This window comes from Meleagris gallopavo, chromosome 28 (genome assembly GCF_905368555.1).
Source record: "Meleagris gallopavo chromosome 28, MGAL_WU_HG_1.1, whole genome shotgun sequence".
Lineage (NCBI taxonomy): Eukaryota > Metazoa > Chordata > Aves > Galliformes > Phasianidae > Meleagris > Meleagris gallopavo.
Window position 1 is genome coordinate 1289532 of NC_139431.1, and position 21156 is coordinate 1310687.

The following is a 21156-nucleotide window of genomic DNA, read 5'->3' on the forward strand; positions in this document are numbered from 1 at the left end:
CGTGGGGAGGCACGTGTGTGTACCCCCATTGCTGGGACTGGGGGGACAGGGTGGGAAATGAGGGTCCCCGGACGGAATCGGAGCCCCTCAGCACCGTGTGGATGGATGGACAGACGGACATGAGGACGGGATGAGCCGCAGCGCCCATCGCGTCGCCCTCAGCCCTGCCAGATCAACACTGGACGTGGCCACTGGGAGAACCACGGTGGGTTGGGCTGGGGGTGCTGACCCCCCCCTGCACCTTATACCCCATCCCACCCCTCCCCACCGTGACGAATGCGTATTTCTTTTGTTTGGCTGCCCTCAAACCATTCTCTGCCCAACCTTAATCTGTGCTTGGGGTTGCCCTGACCGAGGTGCAGGACCTTGCGCTCAGCCTTGCTGGACTCCATGAGGTTTGGAGGCGGGGGGGCAGAGGGGGTTTGGAACTTGATGATCCTATGATTCTATTTGTTTATTTATTATAGAATCAGAGAATCGGTGGGTTGATCTTATTTCTTCTTTCCTTTATTTATTTATTCCTTTATTTATTTATTTATTCATTCCTTTATTCCTTCATTTATTTATTTATTCATTCATTCATTCCTTTATTTATTTATTCCTTTATTTACTCCTTTAGTCCTTCATCTATTCTTTCAGCCATCTGTCCATCTCTCTATCTGTCTGTCTGTCTATCTCTTTATCTCTCTGTCTATCTATCTCACCTATTTATTGTCACTCTTCTCCTCGCTCCCCCCCCGCCCCCCGCCTCAGCTCCCTCCCACTTTCCCGAAGTCCTCCCGCGGCGGTCCGTTCCCCCATTCTATCACCAGGGGGCGCCATCGCGCCGTACCCCTCCCTCCTGCCCCCCCCACCTCTCGTCTCCGCCGCTTCACTTCTCCGGCGGGCGCGTGATGACGTCACCACGCGCTGACGTCACGGCAGAGACGCCCCCGGCGCCTCGCGCGGCGCCCGCAGTGTCCGCCGCAGAGCGCTGCGAACCGGCGCGGACCGAGCCGAGCCGAGCCGAACGGAGCCGAACCGAACGGAACTGAGCCGAGCCGAGCCGAGCCGAGTCGAGTCGAGTCTGCTCTTCCCCTCCCCGCCCTCCGCTCCGCCCCGCCGCACGATGTCGGTCCCGGAGCCCGCCGGCGGCGAGGAGGCGAAGCAGGCCAAGGAAGCGGAGGACGCCGAGAAGTTTTCCTTCATGGCCACCGTCACCAAAGCGCCCAAAAAGGTACCGGGGGGTCGGGGTTCGCTCCGTTCTGCGTCGCCTTGAGCTGCCTGGAGCCCCGGGCTGAGCCGCGAGCGCTGCCGCGAGGCGTCCCGAAGGGCGGCGGGGTGAAACTCGGCGTGCGGGGCGAGCCGGAGGCCGTGCAGCTCCGTCACATCGCCGTGTGCCGGGCTGGGAGCTGCGCGTCGCTGCGGGGCGGCAGGTTGGAACGACGCGGGGCTCCGCGTCCCTGCTGGGCTCCGCGCGGGGCTGCCGGGGTCCTCGCGTGCTGAGAGCCGAGCTGTGCTCGCGGTCCCGGCGGCGCCGTGCTGGATGCGCTGCCGCTCTCGGTGCCTCTCGTTATCCGGGCTCGGAGGTTTGGAGGTTTTGTCGTGCCCGGCTCTGTTTATCCAAGCTTCGGACGTGGCCTGGGGGGAGGAACAGAGGAATGTGGGGCTGGGATCTTGCAGGGGAGGCTCAGGCGTTGTTTTTCCATTCTTATTGCTGTTGTTCTCCACGAAGCTGGGGGGTTTATGGGGCGAGGCTGCGGCCGGCTGAGCTGGGAGGAGAGCAAGCAATGAATCCCGAAGCATCCTACACAGAGAACGAGGAATGAGCTCTGTGCCCAGCGGGATTCAACCCGGTGTTCTCAGAGGCGAGGTTTGTCTGAGCCTGGGCAGGTATGGGATGCTTTCTTACCTTGGGTTTGCTGCTGTGTGCACGGCTTCGTTGCACAGCACCGGGAGCAGCCGTCAGACTACAATGGCTGGGTGCTGATGGTGGAGGTGCCCTGAGCCACAGGAGGCGTTTGAGGCTGATAACATCAGCAGGCACTGAGATCCTGGGGAGCGTGCATTGCTGAGGTCAAGGAACAAAATGCTTCGGGCCGCTGTTCTCCTTGCCTGGGTGGTTTGTGCAAATAGGGCTCGGCAACGGTGGAAAGGACGAGGATGGAGAATCGCCCTCCTGCCATACGGTGCCGAGTGCCCCCAGCTCGAGGCATTTCAGATGCCTTCCAAGCAGGATTGCAATTAAACCATTAAAATGCCTCTTGGTTTTAATGCAAGCCAAAGCTGCTTAAGGCAGTTCTCAGCACAGAGGATGGCTGAGAGGTGGGGCTGGAGGACGCTGTGCACCCTCTTTTGGCTTCCTTGAGCTCTGGGATGGAGTGCTGGGCAGTGGGGAGGGTGGGACGGTGCCGAGCTGTGTGTGACCTGCCACCAATGAGCTCCTGAAAGAGCAGCCTTGCCTTGTGCCAGCACGCAGGGTGGGTGTCCCCAGCCTGGGGCTCTGCTTGAGCCCTGGGGAGCATCTCAGCTGCGTTGGAGGTGTGTGGACCCCACAGCATTACTCTCCTTGGTGACGCTGACCCAGGTACGGTTTTTCCCCCTCCTGTCGTTGATTTGCTTAAGGCGAAAAAGTGAAACAGCAGGAGGTGAGAGATTAAAAGGTTACATACAGTCAACTCCGGATTTAAGTCGCAGCTGCGGCCGTCGAGGCGCTCAGAGCTGGGGGCTCCCTGCAGCAATGCGGCCGGTGCTCCTCCAGGAGCTGCTGGCATCGCCTGCAGCCTCTGAAGCTCCTTTGCTGCTCCTAAGCTTTACGGTAACTCGGGCTGTCAGCAAAACAGCAGCAGCTGTGGTGGGGGCGATTTGGCTGCTGAGCAAGGAGTGCTTTGCAGGCAGAGGTGAGCGATGCTGAGCCTGGTGCTCTCTCCTGCGCGTGCCCTGATGGGGGGGAGGGGGGGGGGGTTGCTTTGTGGACGCGGGGATGAAGGAGAACAGAAGGGCAGTGCGTGCTCTCCCTGCACCCTGCGTGCCGTCAGTGCTGCAGCTGGGCTGCCTGCACCCCTGAGACCCGCAGGTGCCCTTGGAGGCGGATTTTCCCAGCCTGTCTCAGCTGGTTGCTGCAGCCCTGAGCTCCCGGCTGTGCTGTGTGTGCCCTTGAGCTGGGGGGGGAGGGGGGGGACCGGGGGGGGGAGGAAGAGCAGGGGGAGCCTTGCGTATCTTGTCCCTGTTTGTCACCCATCTGCCGGGAGCTGCGTGCAGGCACCTTCACGCTCGGGAGCTGGCGGACAGACGGACGCTCTCCCCCTCTGCAGACAGATCTGCTTATTCATGCAGTGAACGTGGAATGAGCTCCAGGCTCAGCGCTGCGTGCTGGGGTTGGTGCTGCAGCCCTGCAGAGCTGTGCGGTGGGACACAGCGCTGCTGTGCCATGGAGCTGGCAGGAGGTGGGAGCAGGGAACCCCGAGCCGCCTCTGCCGCAGCTTCTTGCTGCTGAGCGTTGCCTGACCTTGCTGCAGTCTGCTTCCGCCCAGTGCTGGGGTTCAGCCCTGTTGCTCTCTGTCCTCACATGTCTCCGATCGCTGCCGTGTGATGCTCAGCACCCAGCACCCCCTCGGCGTGTCCTGGGGACAGGGCTGCCCTTGCACTGACACAGCTCCCAGAGCTGCTCGTTTTTGCTCTGCCTTTAATTTCATCCCTCATCCTGGCTGCTCACGAATCCTGCCTGCCTCTCTGTCCTGCCTGTCCCCCACTGTGGCCACCTCCTCTGCTGCTTCTCAAACCAGATGCTGTGTGCTCAGCTGCTTGCTTCCTTCCCCAACCATCTGTTCTTTTATCATCTCCCTGCGCTTTTCCCTTCCCATATCCAGGTGGAATACAGTGTGTGTGTGTGTGGGGGGGGGGGGGTGGGGGTCCTCCTGCTCAGCACGGAGCTGATTTGGCTTTTGCTTGGAGTGGGGAGGCAGCAAACACATTGCTGTGCCCTACAGTCGGGGCCCCTGACCCATGGTGAGTGCGAGCCACGCGGTGCTGCGAGCTGAGATGGTTTGCTTGGGGCAGGGAGCAGGGATTGGTGGTGCTTTGTTAAGTGACAGCATCTTTAATTAGTTCTGTGAAAGCCGCTCTTGGGTCGTTTTCATCGCTCTCCATTCTCCCCCTCCTGCAGCACACCAGGTCGGCTGTTTCCACTGTGCTTGCTGACCTTCAGGGGTGGGAAGGGGCTTTGGGTGCCCATTCCCAGCGCTCCTCAGAAGCAGCTCTGGCCTTCTGGTGCTGCAAGCTGTGCACGGAGGGGTTCTGAGGCTCCTGGCCCTGTTGGGAGCCCCGACGGGAGCACAGGAGGAGCACTGGCAGCAAGGCACTGTTTTCTTTAGGCCTTTCCCAAAATGCACAATGGGGGTGGGTCCAGCCCTACGCCAATACTTTCTTTGGGACCCTGACAGCTTTCCCTGTGCGATGTTCCCACCCCGCACCGCATCCTCTTCGTGCTGCCCCTGCTCAGGACGTCCTGCCCTAACAGCCAGGAAGCTGAGGCCAGCCTGGCAGCGAGCCTTGCCAATAAGCAGCTGGTTCAGCCCAGGGTTTTGCAGGTGAGGACGATGCCCTGCTCCTCCCAGGAGTCTCTGAGCACCACATCCCTGCTGTTTGAGCAGCGCTTAGTCCAGGAGATTTGCTTCTGTCCGGCTGGACTCGTTATCGCTGGGAGCTTCCTGTGGGCGACGCTGCTGTTTGCAGAGGGCTTTGCTTCTCTTCCTGCTGAGCCCTTTGATCGAGGCTGCTTATCTGGGGACTCTGCCTCGCGTTGGCCTGGAGCATCGTGCTGACGTTCCTGCCAGTCCCACGGGGCACTGCCCGCAGGGGACCTCGTGCCAATGCTTTGGCAGCCCCCTTTCTCAATGACTTCAGGAGCGCGGGTCAGTTTGAGAGGTTCGGGGCTCAGAAAGTCCCCAGCATCGCAGCAGGGCCCCCTGGCACAGCTGAAGGTGGGGGCTGCCTTTGGGAGACCATCTCAGCTGCCCCACGGCGTGCTTGAACTGCTCCTGTTAATTCCACTTGGGGATCAATACGGTGGCCTTGGTAACGAGCTTATTGCTGCTGCAGAATCTGTTTACTTCGGGTTGGCGACGGCCAAAGAACTTCAATGGTTGGGGACACGATGTTCCAGCTAGTTAAACAGGCTGTGCTGTCATTGGGGTGAGGCTCGTGCTGCCTTTGGAGGTGGGTACAGCTTTCCTTGGTGGCTCCTGCAGCCCGTTGGCAGAGCTCACGCTGCCCAAGTTGGCTGGCTGGGGTTTGTGGGGGTGGCAGGAGCCTGGGCTGCGAGCAGGACGTGAGGATCATCCACTTCTTATCCCTCCTGCTGCCCCCGGTGTGACTGAAATCAATCCTGCCTACAGGAAGGGCTCAGCTCTGCTCCTGCACGATGCTGATTCCCTTACAGCCGTGGCGCTGGGATGGAGCATCTTCCAACCGCAGTTGGATCTAGGGGACGAGGTGCTTGGTCTCTTGAAAGACCAAAAGAAGTCTTGAGGTACTCCTGGGCTTCTGCAGGCTGTATCTGGGGAGGAAGCGGAGGCAGGTGGGGCTGCTTCGCTGCTCATGGCTTTGGGTTAGGGGAGGTTTGGGGCTTTCTGCCAGCTTGCACTGCAGGGCTGGCCGAGCCCTCTGACAGCACTCCTGTGTATTCCTGTGTCCTTTTCAGGCTGGAAGAAGTTGGGTTTCATTTAAAAATGGCCGTTAATTGAAGTTGATTCCCTGTCAGCTGTGATGCACAGATTTGTGGCCTTCAAGCTCCAAAGTGTTTTGCTGGGGCTCTTAGTTCTCCGCTTGCCCTGTAAGCACCTTAATCCAGCAAGGTAGCTCCAATTAACACCAATTATCTCACTGTTGGCTGATGGGTGAGTTTGTGCCCTCCTCTGAGCCCGCAGGAGGCTCCTCCTGTGATGCTTTCCCTGTTTCCAAGCCTTATCAGCCCTCCACAAACCTTGCTATCTCTGCTGGGGGATGCGTGGGCCGACCCAACAATCTCTGTTTGCACTGCAGGAGGTGTCCAGGTAACCCCAGCTGGTTCTGTAGGGTTGAGCCCTGCAGCCCGATGGGCGTTCACTCAAATCCCATACAGATCCTGGTATCAGACTGCTCCAGGAGCTCTCCCATGGGGAGCAATGCTGTGCCTGGAAGCCTGGAGTCCAAGGACCAGGTGCCTTATCTGCTGCTGGAGAGCTTTCCTCTGCCACTGCTGGAGGCAGCACACCTTTGACCTGAAGGTGTTTATAAGGCAGCAATTATTCCCAGTTACTCTTTAACAGTTGGACGCTTAAAATCGCATCGATTTTCTTTAATCCCGTGCTCTGTTTGTTTTTCCCCTCACCAGCATTCAGTGATTCGTGGGGTGGCTGAGACCTCGCGGCGCTTTGCAGCCTTGTAAACCTTTGGAGTGAACCCGCTCCTTTCCTGCTGTTCCTTCACCTCTCCCATGCTCTGAAAGTCTGTAATTCTTCTCCTGGGCTCATGGAAACTTTCTGGTTTTGTTTTTCATCCCCAGCGCTTTTCCCAGCCAGGCCTCCTCTGCCAGCAAAGGATGGAGGATGGTGTTAGGGCTCGGCCAGCTTGTTTGGCCAGGACCTCAGTGCCCTTTATTTCCTTGTTGGGAACTGCAGAGCGTTCCAGCCTGAGGTTTGGCTGTGCTTCCTGCTCAGCTCTGCCTTGCTGGCAGCAGCTCCTGCCCCGCGAGCTGCAGGTACGGATGGAAGCAGTGCTCCACGGCGATGATCCCTCCTTCATCTGCGAAGCTGAACCAAATCATCCCCTTTGGGATGTCTTCAAAGGGTTGGAAGCTGTTGCATCACCGAGGAGAAAGTCCTGGAGCTGTGACTGCGCCTGGGGCAGGAGTGGGTCCTGCTTGTTATGTGATGGCTGCTGCTCTGCAGACCATCGGAAGATGCTGATGCTGCTGCTGGGCTGCTGTGGCCATGGCTAAAGCTGTGGTGTTGCTCATGCCAGCCCCCTGCCCATAGGGTCACAGAATCATTGGGGTTGGAAGGGAGCATTGAAGGTCATCTCGTCCCAAATCTGCTCTGGCTCTGGCTGGGGTGTTTCTTTGCTGCTGAGTGGATTTGTGGCTGGAAATCAGGTTGTGCCTCCAGCTTGTGCAGTCTCACATCTTGCAGCTTGGTTCTGGCTCACCTGGCCAGCAGGAGGAGGTAGGATGGGGTGGCTGGATGAACCACGGGGCCAAATGCGCACCCGAAGCCTTTCTCCAAACCTCCCCTTGTTGCTGGTTTGGAGCTTGGGATGGTGAGAGGTCGGGCTGGGAGCTGCTAGCTGCGCCTTGCTGACCCCTGTGTCCTCGTCTGCCTCATTCCTTGGATCCTTCAGGGCAATATAGGCTAGAAATGCCCGTGGGATTGGGAAACCTGGCAGGGTAGGTACCCAAAAACACCCGTAGCTGCCTTCGTGACTTCTATCACAAAACCAGACGTGGTTGAGTGCTGAGCGGCATCTTTGTCCCCGACGTGCTGGATGGGTCCCTGCCCCCCCTGTGGGCGCTGCTGTCCTCGGGGAGGCTGCAGGAGCTGGGTTTGGTCAGCACAGCTTGCAAGTAGGGCAGAGTGGGGCTGAGGACAGCACTGCCTGCCCGGGGCTGCTGCCAGCAACTGTGGCTGTGCTCCCCAGCAGCATCTCCAGGGCCTCTCTGGACGGGTGGTTGCAGGATCAGAGCCCAGAAGGAGTTGTCCCCTCTCCGGGGGGCTGTCCCGAGCAAACCTGCTGCTCTGCTCTTCTTTTTGACCTAGAAAATAAGAAAAGCCTCATGCTGTGTTGGTTGTGGTTGGTTTTTTTTTTTTCCCTCTTCTTTTTTTTCCCCCTTGGCTGCTGTGTGGCTGGAGAGACCTCAGCCCCTGGGGTGCCTTTTCCCTTCCTTCCTGCTGCATTGAACTGAACACAGTGACTCTCTGCTGAAAATAAATGAATTGGAACAATTGTCGTTTAGAAATGTCCAAACTCAGCAGCACGGCAGGGCGAAGCTCTGCACGAGATCGCAGCCACGGCTTCCCCAGAACAAACTGCACAGGGGAGTGGGATTTCTGCACAGGTAATTTGCCCCAGGGCTGGGCTGGGCATCCAGCTGCCCACCTCCAGGCCTGCAGAGCTCTGCGTGCCCTCCCAGCAGCTGGATGCTGGGCTGGTGAGGGGATGGATGCCGAGATGGAAGGCATAGGCTGCCCAAATGTATGGGAATGACAAAGCAATGGACTGAAGGCAGGTGGCAGGAGGGATGCTGCAGTGCGGGCAGCTGCTGACCGCATCCCAGCCTTGGGGGGTGATGTTAAATGGGGGTTGGCTGCCTCGAGTTGCTTTAGGTGGGTCACCTCCTTGCCTCACGTGGAGCTCAGAGCAGCTCCCACTGAGTCATGCAGTGTGGGTGCACTGTGTGTTCAGGGTGGTGGTTGCAGTCCACGTCTTCTCCCAGAGAAGCGGCGATGCTGGGGGGCACTGGGGCGGGAGTGGGCACAGTCGTGCTGTGTTTTGCAAGGGGAGGAAATGTACTTCTGCCTTGGCAGGTGTGATTGAGCTTGCGTGTGACTGGCAGGCAGCACAGCTGGGCTAAAACTTGGCAGGCAGGCATCGGGTCCTGGTGTTTTCCTCCAGGGCAACTCGCTGAGCCCTGCGCTCCCAGGCTGGAGCTCGGCACGATGCTTGCTGCTCACGGGCACACAGCTCTCATCCATCCCAGCCTGGCTCCATCCATCCCGTGCTGAGGGATTGGGGGATTTCTGCCTTGCTGTGATGCAGCAGTGCCCACCCAGTGCTGCAGCCCTGACGTGCCAAGCAGGCTCGGTTCAGAAGCTGCGTTGGGTGATAATTTTAGATGGGACAGATTTTGCTAAGCTGCACGGTTCGGATGAGCTCTAGTAAAGCCATGGTGGGGATTACTGTGGTTAATTCAGCACTCTGTTCCCTTAGCAGTGATGTTTCTTTTTCCCTTGGTTCAAACCCAGTTCCCAGAGCTGCTGCTCCAAGCAGTGGGACCGCGCCGTGCCTCGGAGCTGCTGCTGTGTGCATCAGTGGGGATGGTGGTGGTGAAGCACAGCCCCATCCCCACCCTCAGCCCATCACATCTCCTATTTGCCATCCACAGGGAGGTGTTACACCCCTGGCTGCCGTCACTGGGTGCCCAAGCTGGGAGCTGGCAGGTGCCTGCATGTGCTGCAGCACCAGGCTGCGTTGTCTGCAGGGCTTTTATCTCCTGGGTTCACCTCTTCCCCGGAAACCTTTTCCTGAGATGGAGAAAACACCTCAGCTCGTGCTTTAAGCCGGTTTAATGCCAGCAGCTGTTTGATGGGGGCATGTTTACACCCTCTGTGCTGTGCTGACGGATTGCCAGAGGGATGGGCTGGGAGCGGTGCTGGGCTGGTGGTGTTGCTGCTCTGCTTTCCGCCTGGAAGTGCCCACCAGCACAGTTCTGGGGCTCTCTTTGGTAAGCTGGAGCCAAGCAGCAAGCCGTGGGCCTGGCAGTGTCATTCCTTGGTTGGGAAGGCAGCGTGTCCCCCAGGATACGGCTGCTGACCACCTGGCACTGCTTGCTGGATGTGGTCCCGCACCTCTGAGCTCTCCTGTGAGTTGGGACCCCCTCGGGTTCCTCCTCCTCCCTCTGCACCGAGAGACCCACAAGGATTACAAAACCAAAGCTGCAGACTCCATTGAGCATTCCCACTCCTTCCACCAAGGCACGCAGCCCCAGCAGCACGCAGCCGTCGTCTCCCGGGTTCCTCCTGTCTGGGACGGATGGCTCAGCCAAATAACTTCATTCTTCTGCTCTCAAAGCCTGCTTGCCACATCAGAGCTTTTGAGGATTGCAATGGCGTGGAAACCCCCTCCTCGAGGCCTCTGTGCTGATCTCTTCAGGGCTCTTCCCGAGGTTTCCTATGCCCGTGGGGATGCTGTTAACGATGCTCCTCGCAGTGAGGTCTCATCCTTATTAAAGTGCCAAAATTAAATCCTGCAGTGACCAGCAGAGGGAAGAGACCACACTGGGGCTCTTTGTCAGCAGGGTGGGGGTTCTGTCCCCTGTCAGCCTGGGGCTCTTTTCCTCGTTGCCTTGAATGCAGCTCTTGCAGGAGCAGTGGGGCTGCTGCTGGCTGAGCAGAGGCAATTTGGGGCTGTTTTGCCCCTTCTTTGAGGCTGGTGGGAGCCCTGAGTTGCCTCTGGCCGAACCGGGAGGGAGGAAGAGCTGTTTGAGGGCATTTCTTCCAATGGAAACATCTGTAACACGCAGGAGATTGAAAGTCAATGCAATGTCAACTGCGTTTTGTTGAAATGTTCTCTCGCTGATTTTCTCCCCCCAGCTCTTAGTGTGGGTTTTGGAAGGACGTGCCTTGTTTTTAACCTGGGAAAGGAGATAGGAGCGCCGGGATCGCAGCTGGTGCTGGGACCAGCCCGCATCTGTCAGTGCTGTGTTTTTGGGCAGAATTGGTGAGGGAGGGAGGGGCTGATGGAGCTGCAGCTCTGTGCTGAGCTGCGTGGGGACCTCGGTCACCCAGGGCTCGGCCAGAGGGCTGCACAGTGCCCTGCAGGAGCACCCTGATGTTCTGGGAGCCAGAGATGGGCCAAGGGGACGTTCCAGGGCTCTTTGTTTTAACCTCGGGGGTTAGGCATCAAATCTGCTGCAAGCTTCTGGTGGCAGGGATGAGGAGGCAGAAAAGCAGGTTCTGTATTGGGCATCTGCAGCCACTCCCGGTACGTTTGGTAGGGCTCACTTCTGTGACAGCAGTGCACTGAAAGGAGCCCTGGGCCCTTGTAGCCGCTACAGATGACTCGCCTTAAGGAGCACGGGCTCACCTGGCGCTTCTCTTCCTTTGCATCTCTCAGCAAATCCAGTTTGCAGATGACATGCAGGAGTTCACCAAGTTCCCAACCAAGACCGGCCGCCGCTCCCTGTCCCGCTCCATCTCGCAGTCTTCCACTGACAGCTACAGCTCTGGTAGGTGCTGCGTGGCTGACCCCAGGGCTGCTGGCAGTGCCACTGTGGATGTGGCATCGGTCTCAGGATGCTCTGTATTGCTGGGCTGTGCTCTGACGTGTAAGGGGAAGTTCTGGGGTTTGGGGAGGTTTGTGTTCTGCTAAATCAGCCTCATTCGTTCTCGTAGTTGGGCTCCAGTGCATCACACAGCGCATCCCAAGGAGGCTGTGGATGCCCCTGGAGGGACTCAAGGCCAGGCTGGATGTGGCTCTGGGCAGCCTGGGCTGCTGGTTGGTGACCTGCACACAGCAGGGAGTTGGAACTGGATGAGCACTGCGCTCCTTTTCAACCCAGGCCGTTCTGTCATTCTGTGATCGCTCAGCACTGAGTTATTTTCAAGAGCGAGAGTGCCAGATTCCTTATGGACACGGGTTTTCCTTGTGACATTTGTAGTCTGGGCCATAAGCGTGCGTGTGCATGAAAAGGGAAGCAAAACGGGGCAGAGGGCACCAGGACTGGGGGTGACACTCGTTCCTCTGCTGGCTTTAGCTGCCTCCTACACAGACAGCTCTGACGATGAGGTGTCTCCCCGTGAGAAGCAGCAAACCAACTCCAAAGGCAGCAGCAACTTCTGCGTGAAGAACATCAAGCAGGCAGAGTTTGGACGCCGGGAGATTGAGATCGCTGAGCAAGGTGAGGGGGTGTGGGGGTCTGAGGGGCTCAAGGCTGGGTGCTGTGCTCGTGCAGGTGAGAGCTGAGCCAAAGGGATTCCCAGGACTCTCCTCGTGGTCTCGGGTGCCTCAAGTGCCTTCTCTTCCCTCCACAAATCAGCACACGATGTGGGGAAGAGCTAAATGCAACAGCATGAACGACACGTTGCATCTGTTTTTTGGAGTGGCTCTGTGTGTTCCTGGGGTTTTGGATGGGAGAGGATCTTGCAGCTCCTTTGGAGACGCTAAAACTGTCTCAGCCTCTTCCCTTGGGGTTTGTGGAGAGCTGAGTTAATGTTCTGATTGGGTAACTTTGCTTCCAGGCTCCTTTTAGACACAATCTACCAAAGCCAGAGAAGGGTACAGAACACATTTAGAGCAGCTCTTTTGAGGTATGGCAGCACTGTTTCCATCTTTAGGTGTTTCTTATTGATGTGATTCTGCTGCAAGGCTGGTGAGTGCCCTTAGTGGGGGCACGCTGGTGCACCCCACACCCCCTTGGTAGGTGCCTGGGGGATGCTGTGTCCCCGTGGCTTTGCCAAGTGACAGGTGATGCTGGTGTCCTGATCCCAGTGTGAACAGAGCTGGCAGAGCAGAGGCAGGGAGGTTTTTCCCTGACTGCACAGTGACTATGGCAAGAGCAATGGGACTGGATGTGTCCTGTGAGACCCTTGAGAGGGGAGCAGGTCTGGCAGAAAGGGGTCCCACCCTGGAGTAAGCCATCATTAAAACCCCTGCCTTCCTTTTGCAGACATGTCTGCTCTGATTTCACTCAGGAAGCGAGCTCAAGGGGAGAAACCTTTGGCTGGAGCTAAAATCGTAGGCTGTACACACATTACAGCACAGACTGCGGTGAGTGGCTTCTTATTTGGGCATCCAAGGTGGGAAAACCCAGCTTTTCCCCATTGTCCCCCTTTGGGGAATTGCTGAAGACCCCTCCACGTTCCTGGAAACCTCTCACAGAGGTCCTGCTGGCTGCATTTTCCCTGGGCAATGTTTGTCGGAGCCGCTCCCCTCGCTCCATCCTTGGCTGCACACAGGGGGGCTGTGCCCACCCTGCTCACCCCTCTGTCCCACAGGTGCTGATTGAGACGCTGTGTGCGCTGGGAGCTCAGTGCCGCTGGTCCGCCTGCAACATCTACTCCACCCAGAACGAGGTGGCAGCTGCCTTGGCAGAAGCAGGTGAGTGCTGCTGACCTACGGGGCAGCATCCATCCCGGTCCCTCTCCCAGCTTTGCAGCCTCCAGTTCCAGGAAAGGGTCGGACCGAATGTTTTCTAGGGATGGATACGTAGGTGTGATCCTGGGCTCTGATCCCTGCTTGGTTTTCCATGTCTGGGGTTTTCCCAAGCTGAAAGTTCTGCCAAACTCAGCGGGTGCCAAGGATGCTCCTCTTCTCCTTCTAGGTGTTGCCGTATTTGCCTGGAAGGGAGAGTCAGAGGATGACTTCTGGTGGTGCATTGACCGCTGTGTTAACGTAGATGGCTGGCAGGCTAACATGGTAACGAGCCTTCTTCCAGCCCTTCCTCTTCCTCTGTGGAGCCATCAATGGGGGCTCCTCACCCTCCCCTCCCTGGGGCGGTTCTTAGGAGCCTGTCAGTGTGCCTGGGCACCTGCTGGTGTTATAAAGGCCTTTGAGTCCGTGCCCAAATCCTGGGGGTCGTGGAGAACGGCAGCTGGAGCTGGGCTGGGGGTCACTGTGAAGGCTGTGGGAGCTGCAGTGTCCTGAGCTGTACGGCACGATGGCATGGGAGCATCTCCTGCTGGAGCCTGTCAGCGAGTCAGGAAACCATCAGACCCTGTGGGAGCTGCCCTGACTGCTCCTCTCTTGACACAGACCCCATCTGCAGGGGTTTCCGAGGGCTCCGTTGCCTTGCTGAAAGCAGATGATGCCTCTCACTGCCTTGGCTTGGGGTCCGTGATCACGGATGATGTGAGAGCGTGTGGCACTCACTGACAGCTCTCAGCTGTTTGCTTATGGAGCACGAATGCTATAGCTTCCTTCTGACCTCAGGCTGTTCAGTTAGTGCTGCCTGTGGCTGCGTTTCCAGGCTGCAAAGCAGTAGCAGGGACAGAAAATCCTGTTAGGATCCATTGGCTCCGCACAGGGTACAAAATCCTCCCTTTCAGAGAGGCCCCCGAAGCATCCAGGAGGACCCAGGAGTCCTGGCCCACAGGCAGCTCTCCATCAGTGCCTGCAGATGCTCTCCATCTCTCTGTGCTCACCCCATCCCCTGCAAGTGCTTTTCCTGGTGGAAAGCTTGACTGCCCCATGCTGTTCCTCGCTGTTCTCTAGATACTGGACGATGGTGGGGATCTGACCCATTGGGTTTATAAGAAGTACCCCAACATATTCAAGAAGATCCGAGGGATTGTGGAGGAGAGCGTGACCGGTGTGCACAGGTAGGGGTTTGGGAAGGCTGACCTGAAGGTCTCTCGTTGGGTTGCTGCTGTCTGCTCTGACCTGCATCTGTCCTCTTCCAGGCTGTACCAGCTCTCCAAAGCTGGGAAGCTCTGCGTGCCGGCCATGAATGTGAACGACTCTGTGACCAAACAGAAATTTGACAACCTGTATTGCTGCCGGGAGTCCATCCTGGACGGGTGAGTGCAGCCCTTGTCCCCATCCCCAGGGCTGCTCTGCCCTCGCTGTGTGTTTGCAGGACCTGGTTTTGGGGCCCCTTGCTGTGTGCCTGACCGGTCCCAAAGCAGGTCTCTCTCTGTCCTCCAGCCTGAAGAGGACCACAGATGTGATGTTTGGAGGGAAGCAAGTGGTGGTTTGTGGCTATGGGGAGGTGAGTTTCGTGAGCCTCCCCCCAGCCATCCTTTCCCCTAGCTCAGAGTCCTGCCCTTCCCTGCTCACATTTGATTGATAGAGGAAATCAGATCCGGTGAGCTGTTAGGAGAGACATCTTGCTAGAGCCCGCCGGGAGGGTGGAGGGCAAGCATCACATTTCCCAGTTTGCCTGCAGATCAGCTGAGCTGCAAATACAACAGTTGCTAGGAACGCTGGCCTGAATGATAACTACCCATGGGTGCTCCCATCTGCTGTCCCTGGCTCGAGTTCAGCATGCAGCCCTGCTGTCGCTGAGCCTGTGGCACAGGAGGCGAAGGGCAGGCTGCCTCTTGCTGGTGGATGATGTTCTGGCAGGGGGAGATTGTACCACAAGCTTGTAAATGATTCTGCCCTGGAAGAGCGCAGAGCTGGGAGCTGACACCTTCCCTCCATCTGTGCGCTGTCTGTGTGGGTGTTTATCTTCCCGTGCTGCAGAGGGCCTGGCAGTAGCTGCAAATGCTCTTCCCAGCAGGAACACGCTTCCTAATTTATTTAGACACCAACGGAGCTCAGCTCTGCTCGACTGAGAAGCTGTGCTGGCTCTCTCCCAGGCTCTCTGCGGTGCTGTGTGCCTCTCCAACCACGAGTTATGCTGAGAGTTGTTGTCTCGGGGGCCTGTCCTGACATTTACTGCAGTTCTGCAGGCCAAGGAAACCTTTCCACCCTCGCTGGTTCACCGTTTGGATGTGGGTTGATGTCCCAGTTTGCCCTTTCTGGCCGTTTTCAGCAACTGTGGTTGCAGCTGGGTGATAAGCGGAGTGTCTGGTGGTGCTTCTTACCTGGTAGCACGTAGGTGCCCCCAAAACAGGGCTGAGCACGGGCACGTGGAGACTTATCAGGTGTTAGCATGGGTAAATGGCACTGAGAAAAGGGCTCTGCTGACGAGCTTCTGTGTAATTTTGTAGTGGAGAGAGAGGACTTGAGTCACAGGTGCTATTATAGGAGTTCTGCTTCCCCGTGCTGATGCTGGGAGCATGGGGTGGAGGATCTGTGCCCCCATCAGTGCAGGACAGCTCTGAATGTCAAGGAAACCCTGTGGTTTAAAGGCAGCAGGGGGAAGTACAGGCTTATGCAAGCTGTGCTGACTGTGAGTGGGGTGGTTTGGAAGCTGCTGCCGGCTGGTGGTGTGCTGGAGGGGAGCTGGGTACCCAACAAGTGGAATTCTGCCTCGCTCAGCTGCTCCTGGCCTCGGGCTGGGGCTTCCAGGGCGCAGCTGGGGGAATGCTCAGGATGTTTTGGGGAAGGGATTTTAGCACTTTTTGTCTTCACGTCAATGCTTTGCCTTGGCAGGTTGGCAAGGGATGCTGTGCTGCTCTGAAAGCCCTGGGAGCGATCGTCTACGTCACGGAGATCGACCCCATCTGCGCTCTTCAAGCCTGGTGAGATGTTGCATGTTGGTTGTGAGCATCTCTTCCTCTGCTCTCTAGCCTCCTGCAAACCCTCAGAGAGGCTGAAACAGAGCCAGGAGGATCTGTGGCTGAGCTCAGAGAGTATTCATCTCTTTGGGGTGTGATGGGGAAGGACCGGGGCAGTTTCAGGGCTTGTTCAGTGGTGGGATACCGGGCAGTAGGCTGCTGCAGCCAGCTGGCTTGGAAGACTGCTGTAAGCCTTCCTGCAGGGCTGGCAGAGCACTTCATACATCCCCAGCTCCCACAGCATTGTGAGAGCGGGTTTGATGCCAGATCCTTTGCACAGCCCTTCCACTCGCATCTGGCATCTCTGGGGGTGTGGAAGGACAGCCTGGTGCTGCCGGCAGTGATTCAGAGCTGCTCCAGCAATGTAGGACTGAGATCCCTTCTGGCCTAAGGCAGGGAGGAACCAGGCTTCTCCTCCTTATCGTGCTTCCTGTCCCCCTTTCTCGCCAGCATGGATGGATTTCGGGTGGTGAAGCTGAGTGAAGTAATCCGTCAGGTCGACGTCGTCATTACCTGCACAGGTAGGGAGGGGGGGGGTCCTGGGTGGGCCTTGGTGCAGGCTGAGGAGTGGTCCTTCCCAGCGGTGTCTCAGGGGCTCTGTAGCCGTTGGGACGGACGCTTTGCTGCCAGGAGTTACTCATTTTATGCTGGCAGTAGCTGCTCTCTTTGGAGAGCTTTTCCTCTTAACTCCCAGCCTTCAGTTTGACCACGGTCTTCCTCAGCCCCTGGGAAGGGGGACGTCAAAGCCATCGTCCTCAAAGGGTTTTTGGGCTCTCCTGGCCCCTGGTGAATTCGTGGGACCGGAGGCAGCACTCAGCATTTGTTTTTCTGTGATCAGCCAGGAGGGTGATGTTACCCCAAGCTGCGATTCCTTCACCCGAGTGCAGGGAAGGAGAAATGCGAGGGTTTATATTCCCACTGCCTCGGGTTCATCTCTGCCCTGCCTGCAGGAAACAAGAACGTGGTGACCAGAGAACACCTGGATCGGATGAAGAACAGCTGCATCGTGTGCAACATGGGCCACTCCAACACGGAAATCGACGTGGTGAGTGTCCCTGCTGCCCATGTCTGCCCCGTGGTCGCCCCGTGGTGATTCCAGCCTCTCCATCCTGCCTGCAGACCAGCCTCCGGACCCCCGAGCTGACCTGGGAGCGGGTCCGTTCCCAAGTGGACCACGTCATCTGGCCGGATGGGAAGCGGGTGGTGCTGCTGGCTGAGGTGTGCTGGGAGCTGTGCGTCCACCAGGAAATCTCTCAGGGTCAGAATTGGAAAGGGAGGTAGCCCTGGGAGAGCTCAAGAAAGGGTTTCTCGATGTCTTTTTCTTATTATTCTCCTTTTTCTTGAGGCGGAGGAGGTATCACGTACCACGTGCAGCCACAGAGGTGCCATCTGATCTGTTCTTTTGAGCCAGGAGCCATCCCTGTCAGCCCAACACCCTCTGCATCCAGCTTTTACAGGGTTTCTCACCCAGCACACGGGGGGTTGGTTGTCTCCTCTTCCCACTCGAGCTCTCCTGGCAGTAGGAGAGACTCCCAGTTCCTAGCAACCACAGAACCTCCATTCCCCAAAGCTGAGGGCTGGGGTGGAAACTAAGCTAAGGCAGAGTGTGGACACTCTGGTCCTGTGGGTGGCTCTCGAATCACTGCCCTGTGGTTGTCCCCAGCCCCAGGGAGGGATAGGGAGATAGAGGTGAGTCCTATATCCAGATTTCATTTGTTTTGCCTCGGAGGCACACTCAGCTCTCAGCACCCCTCTCCTGCTGTCTCTTAGGGCCGTCTTCTCAACCTGAGCTGCTCCACGGTTCCCACTTTCGTCCTCTCTATCACAGCCACCACTCAGGTCCGTAGCCTGGGGGGGGGTGGGTGGAGATGCTGCGGGGTCTTGCACAAGCTTTGGGGTGGGGATGTTTTGGAAGAAGCAGGGAACACACAGTTGGATGCTTGGGATCGCTGGCGCCAGACGGAGCCGCCACCTCTTGGCTGGGATGTGGTTAACGATGGCGTGAGGTTGGGAGGTAGCTTTGAAATGAGCCTGGCTTTGCTCTGACAGTTCCTGCTGTGCAGTAAGCAACCAGAGAGCTTCCTGAGCACAGGTTTAAGCTCCCTTCAAAGCAAGGCTTTGTTCCATCTTGAGACGTCTGATTTCTAAGTGACAACAACAAGAGTGAGTTTGGGGGATCTGGGAGTCAGTGGTTAAACTGCTTTTGAGCATCAGCACTGCCTCAGCTGGGCGGACACGGCTGAGTCCTGCTCTGTTTGCCCCGACTCCACCTTTTCAAAGAAAAAGATGATTAAATCTGGCTGAGCTGTGCGATGTGTGCTCAGCATTGGCTGCAGTGCCATGGGTGGGAGGAAACTGCTGGGCTGAGCCCACCTCTGTGAAGGAGGGGAGGGGGCTCACGTTGGTGGGGGGGAAAGTTTTCCTTGCTGTGCAAACTGACAGGGATGGGAGCTGCGCTTCGGGTCTGGCTCTCAGCTGTCTGAGCTGGCACTTGGGGGAGATGCAGTTTTATTCCTGCTGAGGGAGAGGCTGTGGTTTTTGGAGCTCTGCCGCCAGCTTAAAGCAAGCAGTCCATTCCCACGTGGTGCAGCAGCCTCACAGTTCGGGGGAATTAGAGCTGCTCCCCTTTCCTTCACCCTCACACCGTGGTTTTCCTTCGGGCGTTGAACCCCAGTGCTGCCAGCAGAGCAGGCGATGTCTCATCTCCAAGCCCTGCAGTCCTTCCCTGTGCCAGCAAGGTCCTGAGAGGTGGAGAGGGCTGGAAGTGCATCCTTGGGGGCTTTTTGGAAGTGGTCACCCCTCCCTCAGGCTTCCAAATCCTTACCTCCACCCGCGGGAGCTTTGTGCTGTGTGTTGGTGTCCTGGCTGTCCCTCACCCTGCTGTGATGTCTGCAGGCTCTGGCTCTGATCGAGCTGTACAACGCTCCCGAGGGCCGCTACAAACAGGACGTGTACCTGCTGCCCAAGAAGATGGGTGAGTGAAGAAGCTGCCTCTCAGAGCTGCTTCCCGCACTGCTTTCTCCCCTGGTTGATACGGGGCAGAAGTTTTGGATGTAAACCGAGAGGTGGGCTGAACAAAACCTCCAATGAGAGGATGAGTTTGGGGAGGATGGCCCCGAAACACCTGCAGGTGGTCCTTCCATTTCTGTCCTGCAGTGTGGTGTCCCTAAGGGTGTCCCTTACCCTGCAGGCTCCAGCTTTTCATCCCTCCTTTTGGGGCACGGGGCTCCATCAGGTGCAACGACCCAGGACAGCCTCTCAGCCCCTCCTCCTGCTGGGTGCTGAGTCCCCTTCCCTCTCCTGTTCCCCAGATGAGTACGTTGCCAGCTTGCACCTGCCTTCCTTCGACGCCCACCTGACGGAACTGACAGACGATCAGGCGAAATACCTGGGACTCAACAAAAATGGGCCTTTCAAACCCAACTACTACAGGTCAGTGCCTTTGCTGGAGGCTTGGTCACTCTTTTGCAGGTGGGAGCTGCGTCCCTAAGCCTCACTGTCCCATCCCTTCTCTTCCAGATACTGATGGACCATACCTATGAAGGACCAGACCACACAAGGCAACATTAGGGAGATTATTTTTAAAGATCATTTCATTTTGGTTCACTTTTTTTTTTTTTTTTTTTTTTCTTTTAACCAACAAGGAACCCTGTTTTTACATTGACCAGTGTGATTTTAAGGTCACTTCTGTTTTTCCTTCTCATTTTCACCCTCCTATGTGGTTGCATCTCTGTGATCTCAGCACAGAGCCTGGGATCTTCTCCCTGCTGAGGCCGCTGGTGGCTCCCAGCCTGATTCCCTCTCCTGCTGTGTGAAGGGCAATTTGTCTTTTTTTAACCTTCTCCGAGATATCTGCAGATCCGGAGATGCTCTTCTACCTTACCTTAACGTTTTCTTTCTTTGTGTGGATTATCTGCAACTTCTAAATTGCCTTAAAGAGCCCAGTTTTAGCTGCTAGTTCAATGCTCCTAGCTCTGCTCGGGAGCAGAGTGGCACCTGCTGGCCACCTCACGAATAGGTGACTGTCCCACCTGGTTGAGGTCCCCTATTCGGATGCTGGCCGGGTCTGGGGAGCTCACTGTTTCAGGGTGCTAATCTGAATTCGGATGGGGGTCACTTAACCCAGCATCATCCTCATCTCTCTTAGTTTTTTTGTTTGTTTTGTTTTATTATTATTATTATTTTTTTTTTTAGCCAAACTGCACCTTAATTTGAGTTCAAAACATATCTTTGTTTCTTTCTTTCTTTTCTTCTTTTTCCTTTTTCTGATCCTTAAAGAGGGGCGATGTGTCCGGCCGTGGAGTTTGGGCTCTATCCAAGCAGCCCCATCTCCCAGCAGGACACAGCGGGTGCTGTTAAGAGTGTCTGCGTTTTTCTGGAGGGCATTTCACTTTCTTTCCAAGGCGGATGCACAGACTGAGCCTTCCCCGTGCCCCAGTGGGCCCTCTGCACCCTGGGCTCCCCTCGCTGCCCGCCCCCGAGCTGAGCTTCCTCAGCAGCATCCCGCAGTGTTCCAGCCACTCTCATCGCCTCCTTCTTCCCTTCCCCATCCTCTCTGGTGACAAATATTTCTCTTCTCCATCTCTTGCAGCTTGTCACGGGTTGGGGGAAAGCCCTTGCAACCCAGTGAGGCTCCTCCTGGCTTTTTTTCCCCTCTCCCAATGCCTCTTTCTTCCCCCAGCAAAGGCCAGAACAGGGAGGGATTCGCTTGTTCCCCCACCACATCACCTGTTACAGAGATAACAGGCACGTGGTACCCCCAGAGAGCTGCTCGGCTGCCTCCAGCCACCCCATCCCAGGGATGGGAGATGCTCCTGTGGCTCTGGGTATGGCTGCAACGCTGCTTTCCCCTCGCTGGGGGCTGGAGGATGATGTGAGGACGGATGGCGCAGCTCGGCTCACCCTCCTGTGCCCTCTGCTCCTTCTCTGTCCCTCTTGAGGAGCGCTTGCCTGACATGTGTGGCTCCTCTGCCATCCCTCAGCCCTCCTGGGGGCCGTGGGCTGGGAGCCTTTCCCACCCAGGTGGGTTGCAGCACCTGGGCTGAGGGCTGCAGCTCCATCTAAGCCATGTCCAGGGGCGGCGGCAGCGTCGGGCTGGGAGGGAGAGAGGTTTATTTTGTATATGAATGATTTTTAATGAATGCAATATTAATCCTTGCAGATGAGCAATAAATCATTAAAGTCTAATGAAAGCTATTAGGAAAAGCAGAACGCTTTTGCCGTGGGTGAGTGGTTGCAGCCCTCGGGGCGTTGGGGCATC

At 57.1% G+C, this 21156-nt stretch overlaps 1 protein-coding gene and 1 long non-coding RNA gene across 6 annotated transcripts; both read left to right on the plus strand.

Annotated features, from left to right (window-relative positions):
- The first annotated feature begins 956 nt into the window (after positions 1-956).
- Positions 957-21088, plus strand: AHCYL1 (adenosylhomocysteinase like 1). 4 transcript variants are annotated; one of them, XR_014879907.1, is made up of 17 exons: positions 958-1216; positions 10849-10960; positions 11489-11632; positions 12401-12501; positions 12729-12831; positions 13055-13149; positions 13945-14051; positions 14133-14249; positions 14377-14440; positions 15772-15860; positions 16347-16417; positions 16847-16941; positions 17016-17154; positions 17667-17735; positions 18792-18870; positions 19208-19328; positions 19416-21088. XR_014879907.1 is itself a non-coding variant. In XM_085210274.1 (17 exons), exons 1-17 carry the CDS (start codon positions 1109-1111, stop codon positions 19420-19422), a joined length of 1581 nt encoding a protein of 526 aa, XP_085066400.1. In that variant the 5' UTR covers positions 960-1108; the 3' UTR covers positions 19423-21088. The 4 variants fall into 4 exon arrangements, 3 of the variants coding, with proteins under 3 accessions (XP_085066399.1, XP_085066401.1, XP_085066400.1); XM_085210274.1 differs by having other exon boundaries at positions 960-1216; positions 17016-17114; XM_085210275.1 differs by lacking the exon at positions 17016-17154 and having other exon boundaries at positions 959-1216.
- LOC146542619 (uncharacterized) lies at positions 3172-10297 on the plus strand. Of its 2 annotated transcripts, none has more exons than XR_014879908.1 (3): positions 3172-5509; positions 5681-5876; positions 6524-10297. It is a non-coding gene; the product is annotated as an uncharacterized LOC146542619 (long non-coding RNA). The 2 variants fall into 2 exon arrangements; XR_014879909.1 differs by having other exon boundaries at positions 5681-5812.
- Positions 21089-21156: the final 68 nt, after the last annotated feature.